This window comes from Muscardinus avellanarius, assembly GCF_963383645.1.
Source record: "Muscardinus avellanarius genome assembly, chromosome: 7".
In the NCBI taxonomy this organism is placed as follows: domain Eukaryota; kingdom Metazoa; phylum Chordata; class Mammalia; order Rodentia; family Gliridae; genus Muscardinus; species Muscardinus avellanarius.
In genome coordinates this window covers 3,058,124-3,072,133 of record NC_137793.1, presented here as the reverse complement: position 1 = coordinate 3,072,133, position 14,010 = coordinate 3,058,124, and the positions used below count along the sequence as shown (strand labels likewise).

The window sequence follows — 14,010 nt, the reverse complement described above, 5'->3', positions numbered from 1 at the left end:
GGATTACAAGCGCGCGCCACCACACCCAGCTCACCTCCAGTACTTTTAATTTTGAAATAGGGTCTTATTAAGTTCAAGAGGCTCGCCTCGAGCCTGCGATCCTCCTCTCTGCCCTCCTCCCAAGCACTGGGACACAATGAGTTTGCAGGGTCTTTCTTGCTATTGGTTTCTCCAGGCCATCGGCTCTGCCTGGGGCTTTTCTCTGCCCTCCTCCAAGGTCGGCCTCTCGGGGCGTCTCTGGGCACAATGCAATGCCCAGGTTTCTTAGGGAGCCAGGCACACCCTGCCCACAGCGCCCTGCCGAGTGCCCCAGCTCCTGGGGCTCCCACCTGGGGCTCCACAGGCACCTTGAGGCAGATCGTCACTAACTTCAGGGCTCAGTGTTGGAGTTCACTGCCAGGTGGAATACTGGATCCCGCGCTGCTGTGCCTGCGTTTCCTCCGAAGCCCACAGACACTGTCTAGTGCCTCGGGAGACTCTTCCGGGCCAGCTTTCCTGTCCACTTCCTTCCCAGGCCCACTTCCGGTCTCTACGCTTCCTGCTGCTTTTGGAGACGTGTTCCGATGTCTCCTGCACTCACCGTACCTCAAGTACTGGGATTACAAACATATGCTTTAATTCATCAATATTATTATTATTATTATTATTATTATTATTATTATTATTAGTGGTACTGGGATGAAACCCAGGGACATCCTACCTCTGAGCTCCATCCCCAGGCCTATTTTCTTCCTTTTTTTGTGGGGATGGAACCCAGAGGCATTTTACCTCTAAGCTGCACCCCTAGTCCTATTTTAGTCTTTTTACTTCTTTATTTTTCTTTATTTTTGTGGTCCTGAGGATGGAACCCAGGGACCTCTACCTCTGGGCTATACCCCTGACCTATTTTATATTTTATTTTGAAATAGCATCTCACTAATTTGCTGAGAGCCTCACTAAGTGGCTGAGGTTGGCTTTGAACCTCTGTGATCGATCCTCCGGTCTCCACCTCCGAATGCTGGTATTACAAGTGTGCACCACCACACCTGGCTACCCCTGGGATAACTTTATTCCCTTGTTTTGAAACAGGGCCTCGCTAAGTAGCTGGAGCTAAGATGCCGAGAGGATGGAAACGTCTGGGGCTCCATTCTCCAAGCCGGGCGTGGAGGCGCGCGCTTGTGATCACCGCGCCTGCGAGGCTGAGACTGGAGGCCCGCGGTTCACAGCCACCTCAGCTGCTTAGTGAGGCCCTCTGCAGAAAATAGGGCTGGGGTTCTAGCTCAGAGGTAGAATGCCCCTGGGTTCAACCCCCAGTTCTACCAAAAAAAAAAAAAAAATTTGTTCTCCATTGTGTCAATGGGAAAAGAATGTCCTGTTCACCTGATACCTTGTCTGGCTCTGAAACGCAGCGGTCAGTAGGGCTCCTGGACTCGCTCTGGGGCTCCCCTATTATTGATGCCTTGTGTTTTTTTTTTTTTTTTTTTAAACCGGGGATGGAACCCAGGGGCATTCTACTTCTGAGCTACCCACCAGCCCTATTTTTTATTCTTTATTTTAAAACAGGGTTTCACTGAGTTGCACAGGGCCTCACTAAGTAGCTGAGGATCCTGTGTCAGCCTCCCAGATGCTGGGATTACAAGTGTGCACCATCAGGCCCCGCTGTTCTTGAATTACCTGGTTCCGTCCTACACCAGAGGGGCGCTCCCGAGGAGGACGCCATCTGGCCGCTCCTGTGCCAGCCGTCGCCCCTGGAGCTTAGGTTCGTGTAGTTTAGGTTTCCCTAAAAGTTACAGACCGTAACCTTATCTACCGGGTAACCAGAGTCGAGGCCATGAAATGTCACGACTGCTAGAGTCTACATACACTTTATTGTATAGTGGGTTATAAATATATAAATACTTTAAAAATAAATCCATTTAAAAAACTCATAAATTAAAACAGCGAGCTTCCGTATCCTGAGTATTTCCTCTGCATGGTCCTCTTGAGGCTTTCCAAGAAGGCTTTCCACGTGCTGTGCTTGGACGCACTCACAGGACAGCTGCGCTGCAAAACACACATTTCATTAGTTTGGGTCGTGAGCGGCGGAGTCTCGGTGTCACGTGGCACCGCCACCCACAAGGCTGCTGCGCCTGTGGGGCCTGCGGAGCCGGGCTTTGCTCCCTGTCATGGCGGAGCTAAGCCCCCGCCATCCCATCCCCTCGCTGGACGCCACCGATCGCTGCCCTAAAAGAGTGTCTCCGCTCCCTCCGGGCACCACACACTCCCGCCTTTCTCCCACTGCGCGGGTGATTCCTTCTTTCCCCTGGCTGGAGCCTCCTCTCCCTGATCTCCATGTGATAGAATGCCTCGGGGTTCCGGCCTGGGATCACCTCCTTTTTCTGTTTCATTTATACCTTAATTAATTTATTATTATTATTATTATTATTATTATGAATACTGAGGATGGAATCCAGAGACATTCTACCTTCCATCTACACTCCCAGCCCTATTTTATTCCCTTATTTTTAAACAGGGCCTCGCTAAGTAGCTGAGGCTGGCCACGAACCTGTGATCCTCCCATCTCAGCCTGGCATTATGAGCACGCACCACCACGTCAGCTTTAACTCATTTATTTATTGGTTTATTATGGTACTGGGATGAAACCCAGAGGTTTTCTACCTCTGAGCTATACCATAGCCCTATTTAATGTTTTTGTTTGAAACAGGGTCTCTCTAGGTCGCTGAGGGCCTCGCTATGCCGCCGAGGCTGGCCGTGAACCTGCGATCCTCCTGTCTCAGCCTCCCAAGGTCTGGGGTGACAGGCGTGCGCCACCACGCCTGGCTCAGTTATACTTGAATAGCCCCTGAAGACTCTCCACCTTATACTGCAGGCACTGACGTCTACCCTAAGCCCCAGACGTTTCCATCCTCTCGGCATCTCTGCGATCCAGTGGGCAGAGTGTGTGTGAGGGCCACGTGCTGGGCAAGCGCGTGAGCCACGTAAGATTCTCTGCAGCTTCCCACGACCTTTGACAGCGGGACCTGGGCCCCAGCCCAGCTCAGCTGCTCCACCTCTTGCCTACTTCAGCACGAGGCCGGGGCACCAAGGATCCTGACGCACGCGCCTCCCTCTGCTTGGACCCCTTCCCCACGGCTCAGCACTTCCTTGGAGTCTTCTCTGACCCTGTGGTCAGGCAGGTGTTTGCCTAGGAGACCTGTGCTAGCTCCCAGGGGCCAGTGCGTACCTGGCCACCTCCAACGCCACCTTCCCACGGCTCGGCATGCTATGTGGCCTGCTGCTTTTAGGGCTATCTCCCCTCCCGAGGTAGGCTGTGGGGTTTCAAAGGACATTTCCGGGTTGTCGAGGACATCCTACTCGGCCTGGGGCGGGTATGCACAAGTCAGGATGGATATGTACGGCCTAAGGGACCACGGCAGGAGGGACACACTCACGAGAGGACAACTGGAGGCTGAGCGGCGCTGACTCCATGGGGCAGACATGGAGGCCAGCATGTGACTTCTGCAATGATCCTGGTGCCTTCGGGTTGGGTTAAGCGATATCCTCTCGCAGAGCTTGGTACCGGCTCTGAGCAGTGCTTTATTAGGTTGTAAAGTCCCAGTTCGATTCTTTCGTGCCATTGGAGAAATAAGAGCCTTTGATTGCGAACTAAAATTTCCCCGGCCCTCCAGAGAGGTGGGGGAGGCGCAGGTGTGGAAGAGTATCTGATCTGCCGTAGTCTTTAGTCAAAGGCAATTTGATGTTCTGATAACGCTGAGAACGGCGGCTAGAAGGCTGGGCCACAGGAAGCCCAAGAGAGACGCTGGAGGAAACAGGTTCTTTTTGAAGTAGCCTCTTCATAATCACTTTCCCACACATTGTTTGACTTCCGAGGGCAGACTGAAGGCCTGATTTGCTTTGCAAATCAAACCGTTCAAGAGCAAGAAATTCAGCGAATATCACAAACAGACTGGTTGGAGTTAAGGCTGTGGCTTTAGGGTCATGTGAACTGGTCCCGGAAAGCACACATTAACTTCATCGATTTGGACAATAACTTGTTTTAAAGATTGATTCAAGCCGGGCGTGGGGGCGCACGCTTGTAATCTCAGCATTTGGGAGGCTGAGACAGGGGGATCGGGGTTTGCTGACAGCCTCAGCTACTTAGTGAGGTCCTCGGCAACTCAGTGAGACCCTGTTTCAAAAGAAAGAATTAAAAAATGGGGCTGGGGGTGTAGCTCAGAGGTAGAATGCCCCTGGGTTCCATCTCCAGTACCAAAAAATAAATAAATAAATAAATAAATAAATCCAAAATAACTTACTGAAAAAGATCAGGACAGATAAATAGCAATATTAGGTCTAAAGCGGAAGGGGAAGAGGAGGGAGATCCAGAATCAGAGGCCACCAGACTGGAAGTCCCGTCAGCCAAGGCTAAATGAAAAACCCCTCACCTGACCTTTTGGCTGGGCCTTCACTCCTGCGATGGCTGAGGGTCCTCATGAGTGGACACGGTGTACACTATCGGAGCCGCACGACCTTGAGGCCGTCACAGGAAGGGCACGCCAGTGGTGCTGGGTACGGTGCGGGGAGGGCAGAGGGCGAGGGGCCATTTCCCGCCTTGCTAATGCCATGGCAGGCCTGGTGCTGACTTCGACATGGCTCATGGTCTCACAGACGCCAGAAGCTGGGAAAAGAGAGCAAGGCTGAGGACGGCCAGAGGGGAAGGCCTGGGACTCAGCCCAGACCAAACCTCCAGGCTCACATGGAGAGGGTTTTTCTTTTTTGCAGTACTGGGGATGGAACCCAGGGGCATTCTACGTCTGAGCTACACCCCCCAGCCCTGGTTTTTATTCTTCATTTTGAAAGAGGGTCTCACTGAGTTGCAAAGGGCCCAAGTAGCTGAGGCTGGCCATGAACTGAGATCCTCTGGTCTCAGCTTCCTGAATGCTGGGATTACAAGCGTGCGCCACCACGTGGGCCCGACTCACTTTGGGTTTCTTATGACTGGCTGGCAGGTGCTCGGCAATCGATGTTTACTAAAAGAAAAGATGATTGACAGGAGCGCCAGCGATTCTAACTGTCCTGGGGACCCTGAAGCTGAGGGTGGGTGTCTGAAGGGGGTCGCGATACTGTTACCACCCAGCAGCGTCTTCTCTTCCCCTTCTTCCAGGGAAGCCTTCTGCAAACATGTTTCTCTTCTCTTCTGCCCACTGGGGATGGGACCCAGGGGCACTCCAACTCTGAGCCCTATTTTACTTTTTCAAACAGGGTCTCACTAAGTTACCCCATGCTGCAGGTCTCAAGCCTGCGACCCTCCTGCCTCAGCCTCCCGAGTCTGTATACATATTTCTTTAAGTTATGGCCTGAGGACTGGTTTCTGTTCTCAAATACCTAATGAAAAGGCAAAAAGAAAAGGGTAAAAATGGTTTTTTTGTGAAATAAATTCTATCAGTGAGAAGTATATTTTAAAGCATTTCTCCCAAAATATTTAATGACTTTTCTTTTTTTATTTTTTGGCGCTGGGGATTGGACCCAGAGGTATTCTATCTCCAAGCTACACCCCTAGCCTGATTTCTTTATTTCTTATTTGTAAACAGGGTCTCACTAGGTTGCTGAGAGTCCTGGTAAGTTACCGAGGTTGGCTCTGAACCTGGATCCTCCTGTCTCAGCCTCCCAAGTACTGGGATTACACATTTGTGTCACCACACCCAACTTCTATTTAAAAAGACCCACCACATTAAGTTTCTGGGCATGAACTTACACTGAAACGCAAAAGCACAAGGACCTGCTCATTAGTATCAGGACGGACGCAAACCAGAGACAGTTCAGAAGAGACCGCCACTGCGGCTTAGGCCAAAGGGTTTTATTTCTCATTTAGCCATGCTCTAAGTGTACAGACCATACTGATATATACAACCTGAACAAATACAATTTATACATAAAATACAATCAAAGTGTGGCTTTAGTCAATGCAACAAACTCACGGTACAATCTGTAATTGTGGCCGGCATATGGTACAGTAGTGATGCTTTAAGTTACTCACGATTTAAATTAGACTACATCTTAAGTTCAAAGGCACTAGGAAGATCTATGTTTCCTTCTAGTAGTTTAACAACAAAGAATAAATAATAAGGAAAACAAATGTACACAGAGACCCTGGGCAGACGCTGGCGTGCCCCAACGTAAGCCCACCACTCCTTAGCCCGCGATCCTGCAGGTGCGAAGGGGACGGGCGGCTGGGCCCCGACGAAACCTGCCGTCTTCGCAGTTACTATGCACCAGTTAAAAAGAGTTCAGGTGAAAGACAGGAGGAACAGACTGAAAAAGAAACCGGACAAGGAACCACAATAACTGTATCATGTTACAGATAAAGTAGCAACATTCCTTCTCCCCCCAAATACCCTTAAATTTCTTGCTGAAAAGAAATTCAAAAAATAAACGAGATAGTTTGTGAAATGGATTCTACTTGTGGGACTTGATGCAGATCCGCCCCCAGCCTCCTGATGTATCTATGGGTGACAACAATCTAAGCAGAACCGGGGAATGTGGCTGCATTTGAATTTCCCAACTATTTGTATGTATAATTATAAGGTTTATTAAAGACCATGCTACAAACTAGTAATGTTGTACCGAGGCTCCTTAATAAATAAATATTACTTTTTAAATTAAAGGGGAAAGAGAATACTCATTCACAACCTACGTACATACATGTGTGTAAGTATATATGTGCCACTCACTTATATCTGCACATTTATTTCAAATAATGAGCAAGTTTGTTCGACTATATTCTTCCAGAAAATTACCACTGAAGTTACAAAATATTCCACTGGCAAACAAAAAGTCAATGCAAAGACGCCACGGACATAAGACACTGAACGGACAGCTCTAGGCAGTGACCCGGCCTTCCAACGGGCATTCAGGCCTGGCTCAAATATTTAATTTTGATGTCGTAAAGTAAGTATTTGGCATCCACCTGGTAGAATCAAATATATCAAAGTACCGGAAGCTGAACTCGGGGGTGCTCCACACCCTTCTCCTCCAGCCCTATTTTCTCCTTTATTTTGAAGCTGCTTCTCCCTAAGTTGCCACAATGGCCTGAAACCTGCGACCTTCCGTCTCAGCCTCCCAAGTGGTGGGATTGCAGGCATGTGCCTCCACACCTGGCCAGAAATCCTTTCTTAAAAAATTGCGAAAGCAGGCGGCTTTGAGAATTTCTCAACATTTTGGTTTTTTATGGATTTCTTTTTGTTACGATGGCAGGGTGGGTTAGAAAAAACTAATCTAACATACTGGCTAAAATTCCTCCAGCGTTTTAAAGCTGAATTCAAAAGCTATTCCTTTCCTAGTAAATGAACTATGAAACACTAAAGGCTAGAAACAGACTGTTTTAACAGAGCACTGTTTTTGTCTATCTACCTGCAGAATTGGGATTCCTGTAATGACCAAGCGAAATGTGCATCTCAACAGATGCCGGCTCACAACAGCCCTTCCGAGACGCCCTCTGCTCAAGGGGCGCGAGGCCCCCGCAGGGCCGCAGCCAGCGACCCCAAGACGCCCCCACCGGCCGGGCCGCTCCCCCAGTCACCCGTCTCCCTCGCTTACCCCCCTGTACACAACTCTGTGACTACAAACTAACCCTAAAGCCGCGTGTTGACGCAATGCTGACTCCATAGACCCCGACTGTGAAGTCTTAACACCTTTGTAACCAATGTGGTCCAGGGTGGATAATAGAATTTTAAAACTCACAGAAGACAAAACTAAGTGGTTTAGGAATAGCAAACTGGCAAAATACAAAAATCTTCTAAGAAGCCAACAGAAGAACTACCTATGACAACTTATTTTACTATGAAATGAACTTAATTTTTATTCTGAGAGGAATATGGTCTAACTGGATTAACCAACAGAAGAAATTTAGGAAAGGAGAGTTTCTTTTTATAAAAGATGACAAAAAATAAGGTGCCTCAAAGGTTAAAACCCTTTTCTCGCTCAGCGGCACCTTCCGGAACAGAGGCTTTTTCAACTGGGAGACGCAGGGAACTTTATCAAAGTTGAAGACCCCATGAGGAAAGTGCCAGAGTCACACTTCACAGCGTTTTAAAAACATACAGACATGCAGATAAGGGGTCAATGTTCACTTTCTTGATTTTCTACAACTGTGGCTCCTGTTTACTTAGGTACAATTCAGTGTTTCAAGAGAACAAAAGCCAAACAACAACAACAACAACAACAACAACAACAACAGCAACAACAACAACCACCGTCTCTAGTGTGAACTCAAAGTGGCAGTCAAAGGTCGGGAGAGGCCCAGATGAAACACATTTCAACTCCTGGTCTTTAAAATGTATACTGCCAAGACTACCTGCTGAATTATCAGTAAAATCAGTCATCTCCTAGTTAAATACAATCAGAATGAAAATCAGAATGTCTGCGAGCAGGTCACTGGGTTGGCGCTAGGTGGAGTCCTTTCTTAGATGAGGCCCAGACCCTCAGGCGGAGCAGTCCTCACGCAGGACATTCACAGTTTTTCCTATTGTGAACTTGCAATTATCTAAACATACAGTAGTCGAGTAAATAGCTAGCAGATTCCTGTGCATCCAAACTGCAAGTCCAGAGGACGAAGCGCCCCGCACGTCCCGCACAGGTGGCCGCAGGGTCGCGACGCCGTCCACAGCCACCAGACGGACACGCGGTACGTTCCACGAACTTCGAGATGGAGCTGTTTCCAGTTCCCTCCAGATCGGCAGCTTCCAGTCTTTGAAGGTACACAGAAGTCTTCAGTGTCTTGGAGATTTTGTCCAGGCATTAGAACACCGGTCATTTTTATTGTGACTTTAAGTCTAACGTTTACTGAAGTAAAGAATCAATTACAGTCTCAGGCTTTGTAGAACGCTTTCTGTTTGGAAAAGAGAGGGAAAAAAAGGTGAATGTTTTCCTAAAACACTGAAATACAAATAGCTCGAATTACATGGTAGAAATGTGGGGTGGCGACCGAGTCTGGAGATGGCCGCTTGCCCTGCTCCACCAGGACGTGATCCACACCTCCCCGTGTGCCCGGGCGCAGAGCAAATGGTCATGCCCAGAAGCAGAGGAGGCCCGTGGCCGAGTGGCAGGCTGCTCGCTGACCGGAGCTCCGCAGGCCCGCGCCGGCTGGCAGCCGTGCGGGGACGCAGGAGACCTAGGCCACCTGCTCCCTGAGTCTGGCCCAACACATCGCATTGACTACGGACTACGCTGAAGACGACCACACTGGGTATATCGTGTCCTGTAACAGCTCAATAAACCAACCGTGGGATTTGCCAGTTTATAGCTTCTACAACTTCCGCAGAACTCACAATACAGGACGTGACTTCTGGGGCAGATGCTGAGCTCGGCTCCCATGACACTGGCCCCTACTTTTTGTTAGGTTAGATTTCCTTTTATGTGTGTGGGACTGAGGCTTGAACCCAGAGGATTCTACCTCCGAGCTATATCCCTGGTGCTAACTTTTATTTTTTATTTTGAAACAGGGTCTCACTAAGCAGCTGAGGCTGGCCACGAACCTGCAATCCTCCTGTCTCAGCCTCCCAAGTACTGGGGTGACGAGTGTGCGCCACCACGCCTAGCTGGGTTAAACTTTTTTCAAAAGTGCATATTTTAAAATGAACATATGGATGCTGTATCTAAACATTCCAAGTTATGTTTTATGTCTGCACAGTAAAGACTGAGAATCTCATGGATTTCTGGCTTCTCCTTAGAAAAGAGAAGGTGCAGAAACAAGGGGCCCTGTTCCCACAGCCCCCAGACGCAGAAGCGCGGCCCCTGCCCGCGGGCCCGCCCGCCCCTCCGCGGCCACCCCGGGGACGCTAACCTCTACCAGCCGCCCGCGCTCATTCCCCCTAATAACTGCACAGTTAGAGGACATCTCCACCGAGGTGGAGGAGAGACGCCGCTAACACAACGAGTGCTTCTGAGGACTGGCCCGCTTCGCTCCCTAGTGCTGCACGCGTGGCTTCTGGTGGCTTCTGCAAGGTTCTCAACCCTGCACCTAAACGCATACACCGGACGTTTTAAACATGTGGCCGATTCCTAACCCCAACCCTAACCCTAGTCGACTAGCCCAAATGTAAAAGTGTTAGGTGTGCCTACGTGGCCGTGCGACACACACAAATGAACCGCCCGCCTTCACTCTAGGAAGTGGACCGAAAGCACGTGAACACAGCAGAGAGGAGAACGGGCTGCTTTCTCCAATTTCAGGCGCCTGGAGTCTTGCAATCAACTTACACAGGCTGGACAGTGCTGATGGAGGTTCAGAATCAGCTCCAGCCCAGGGCCACTGGAGCCGGCTCCCTTGAAGAGGCACACGCCACCCAGTATCAACCAGCCCAGAGGGCAGGGAGCGCGGCCAGGCTCTCCTAACCCGCCGCGGAGGGCAGCAGACACACACCAGCAAGCTGAGAGGAGCATTTGAGGGGCTAACCCCGCAAGACCGTCGGCTACTGCCCAGAGCAACTAGACTGAGGAGGTTACGCGAAGGCCGGCGTGGGCGCAGCCTGTGACCCCGCACGGGAGGCTGACAGGCAGAGCGCAGGTTCAAAGCCAGCCTCAGCTGCTGAGTGAGACCCTCCCCAACTCAGTGAGACCCTGCTTCAAATAAGAAGAATAAAGAAATCGGGCTGGGAGTGTAGCTCAGAGGTAGAATGCCCCTGGGTTCTATACACACACACACACACACACACACACAATTAAGAAATTAAGCAAGATAGGAGGTGATTCATTATACATTTGGAAAGATGAAAGTGGATTAAAAATAGATCCTATAGCCGGGCGTGGTGGCGCACGCCTGTAATCCCCGCGCTTGGGAGGCTGAGACAGGAGGATCGTGCAGGTTCAAAGCCAGCCTCAGCTACTTAGTGAGGCTCTCAGCAACGTAGTGAGACCCTGTTTCCAAATAAAATAGAAAATAGGCCTGGGAGTATAGCCCGGAGGTAGAAAGCCTCTGGGTTCCACCCCCAGTACCACCAAATAAATAAATAAATAAATAAATAAATGTAAATAAATAAACCCGACTACTCGGGAGGGCTAGTTTCTTTAGCCAGGCTTCACTCGTTCCCATTGTAACCGCATGAGAAACCTGACTTTCAATACCCAGCAGAGCACTCATTGATTTCCTTCACCTGCATGTGACTCCAGCCAGGCATCCCGGGGACTCAGCACAGCGCTTACCTTCTTCCCGTCTTCGGCCTCGCTTTCCCCTTTGAAGTTCGTGGCCTTTCTAATTTCATCAAAGACTGGCGCAGACTCTCCTCGGTGTAGGCGAGGTACACGTGGGAAAGGTCTACTTCAAAGGGCTAAAAGACAGAAATGAGCACAGGCACGTTAGAGGAAAGAGTTAAGGCAGCCTTGGGGGAGATTAGAAATACTGAATGACCACCGAGCCCCAGAGCATCAGAAGACAACACCAAACCGGTGCCTGGAGACAGCGTCTACCTCCCGTCTCTGAAGCGTCCTCACCGAAGGTCGGGGAATTCCAACCCTGACACACCACAGACGTCCTCGGACGTAAAGAAACCCTGCGGTCTTCCCCAAGGCAGGTCGCCCTTCTCGTCGGCCCAGGGCGAGAGCGGCTTTGGAAAGGAAGGCAACTCCTTCGAGACTCTCGCCACGGGCTGGGCCGACCAGGACCAAGGGTCCCTGGGAGCCGGGGAGGGGCGTCCTGTGAGACCGCGAGACCACGTGGCAGCCAGGGCACGCTTACGTCCTTCTCCTTCTTGTCGGGCACTGGGGTCTGCTTCCTCATGTTGTTTCCGGTATAGGCCACACATTTCTCAAAAGAGGAAGGGGGAGAAGAAAGGAAAAGCGCGATGAGTGCTCTTCCAGGGACGGAGGCTTCGCTGTGAGCCGGGCCCTGGGCGCGGAGGCCGTGCCGCCCTCGCTACGCGCCCTGGACACCCTCCCCGGAGCCGGCCGCGGCCCAGCGCGCGCCTCCGCGAGCTCGCGAGGCGGACTCACCAGCTGCCACTCTCCGATGTCCTCATTCCAGTGCACGTAATGCTCAATCATTTCCTTTAAAGAGTCAAAAACAGCTTATGCTTAATATTTAATAATAGTAAAAATATTGGAGCCGGGCGTGGTGGGCACGCTTCTAATTCCCGCGCTTGGGAGGCTGAGACAGGAGGCTCGCACAGGTTCGGAGCCAGCCTCGGCAACTTAGTGAGACCCTGTTTCCAAATAAAGTATGAAATAGGTCTGGGAGTGTAGCCTGAGGGTAGAAAGCCTCTGGGTTCCACCCTCAGCACCACCACCACCAAAAAAAAATATATATATATATATGTATATATATATATATACATACTCCTTTTTATGGTACTAGGGATTAAACTGGGGGTGGGATTCTACTTCTGAGCTACAAATTCAGCCCTTTTATTTTTATTTTGAAACAAGGTCTTCCTAAGTTGCTGAGGCTAGTCTCGAAACTGTGATCCTCCTGTCTCAGCCTAAGTACTGAAAATAAAGGCCTGCGCCATCACTCCCAGCTTAGAACTCTTAATGTTAAGTGAAAAAGTTAACTCTCAAATATTACATAGGTGCTCGCTTTAGCAGGACACAGACTGAAACTGGAGCGATCCAGGTATGATGAGCACAGTCCCTGAGAGGCTGAGATGGAGGATCACGGTTCGCGGCCAGCCTCAGCTACTTAGCGAGGCCCTCGGCAACTCAGTGAGACCCAGGTTCAAAATAAAGAATACAAAATAGGGCTGGGGGTGTAGCTCAGAGGCGAATGCCCCTGGGTTCCACCCCAAGTACTACAAAAAGAAAATAAATAAAAGCCATCTTTTTTAAATATATTTTTTAAAATTTGGAAACAGGGTCTCTTAAACCAGTGCGGCTGGCTTTGAACCTGCGCAATCCTCCTGTCTCTGCCTCCCAAATGCGGGGATTACAAGCGTGCGCCGCCACGCTCGGCAATAAAAGCCATCTTAAAATACTACTAACGCTAAGCAGCACCTACCTGGAGGAGAGGGATGCCTGGTGACGTGTCTCAAGAACAGCGTACAGACAGAGCTAAAGCATGGGCGCCCGCGCCGGCGACCTTAGGCCCCCACGGGCCGGCTCACCTGGTAGTCCTGAGGGATGAAGTTGTCGATGATGAGCATCTGCAGGCGCAGCTCGCGGCTCAGCTGCCGGATGTTCTCCAGGAGCCCCTCGATCTCCCGCTGGTGCTCCTGCTGGAGGTCCGCCATCTGCCAGAAAGCCCGCGGCCAGTCAGCTGCCGGGTCCTGACGGCACGACAGTCACCTCACACAGGGACGCCCTGCCCAGCTCCCTCAGCTTATTAGCTCAGGGTGGAAAAACAATTGAGCTTAATGGCTAAGATTAAAAATTACTTATCAAGGCAAAATTTTTTATTTCTTTAAAACTGTACACATCGATCTGGGCGTGGTGGCACACATTTGTCATCCCAGCACTTGGGAGGCTGAGACAAGAGGATCACAGGTTCACAGTCAGACTCAGCTACTTAGGGAGGCTCTCTGAAACTTAGTGAGACTCTGTTTCAAAATAAAAAGAATAAAATAGTACTTCCGGGAAGATGGCGACCGAGAAAAGCGGGGCTTAAGAGCCCCGCTAACAACCAATCTCCATTACCACAAAATCAGTGCCTTTCATAGCCAGAAAACACCATCACCAGAGAAACAAAAAAATCACCAGGCTCCAGAGAGAAAGCGGACTGAGAACAGAGCTCAGAGCCACAGAGGAGATACACCGGCCTCACGCCCGAGGACGCGGCAGCAGTGTCATACTGCCGGCGGCAGCGGCGAACTCACCAGACAGCTACAGCAAGCCGAGGTGAGCCGCTGTGGAACAGCCAGGCGGGATCTTTCGGCGCAGGGAGCTTCTAAAGCTCCCAGTGGCTGAGCTCAGCACACGCTGCAGGGACTCAGAGCGGAGTTCAAAAACAGAGAATAAAAAATACACCAGCCTCACGGCCGAGGGTGTGGCAGCGGCACCATATTGCCACCAGCGGCAGCAGCAGTGAATTCACCGAGTCCAGTACAGCTACATCTACGTACTCAAGAACAG

General features: G+C 50.4%; 1 protein-coding gene across 1 annotated transcript in view; it reads right to left on the bottom strand.

Moving 5' to 3' along the window:
* Nucleotides 1–8,796: 8,796 nt before the first annotated feature.
* KIF3A (kinesin family member 3A) overlaps nt 8,797–14,010 on the bottom strand; it is a gene marked incomplete at both ends in the record, with an annotated part of 45,279 nt that continues 40,065 nt past the window's right edge. Inside the window, 5 exons of the mRNA XM_080699358.1 lie at nt 8,797–8,845; nt 11,155–11,279; nt 11,687–11,755; nt 11,941–11,994; nt 13,047–13,172. Coding sequence (XP_080555484.1) covers nt 8,797–8,845; nt 11,155–11,279; nt 11,687–11,755; nt 11,941–11,994; nt 13,047–13,172 — 423 coding nt within the window. The remainder of the gene's footprint in view (nt 8,846–11,154; nt 11,280–11,686; nt 11,756–11,940; nt 11,995–13,046; nt 13,173–14,010) is intronic.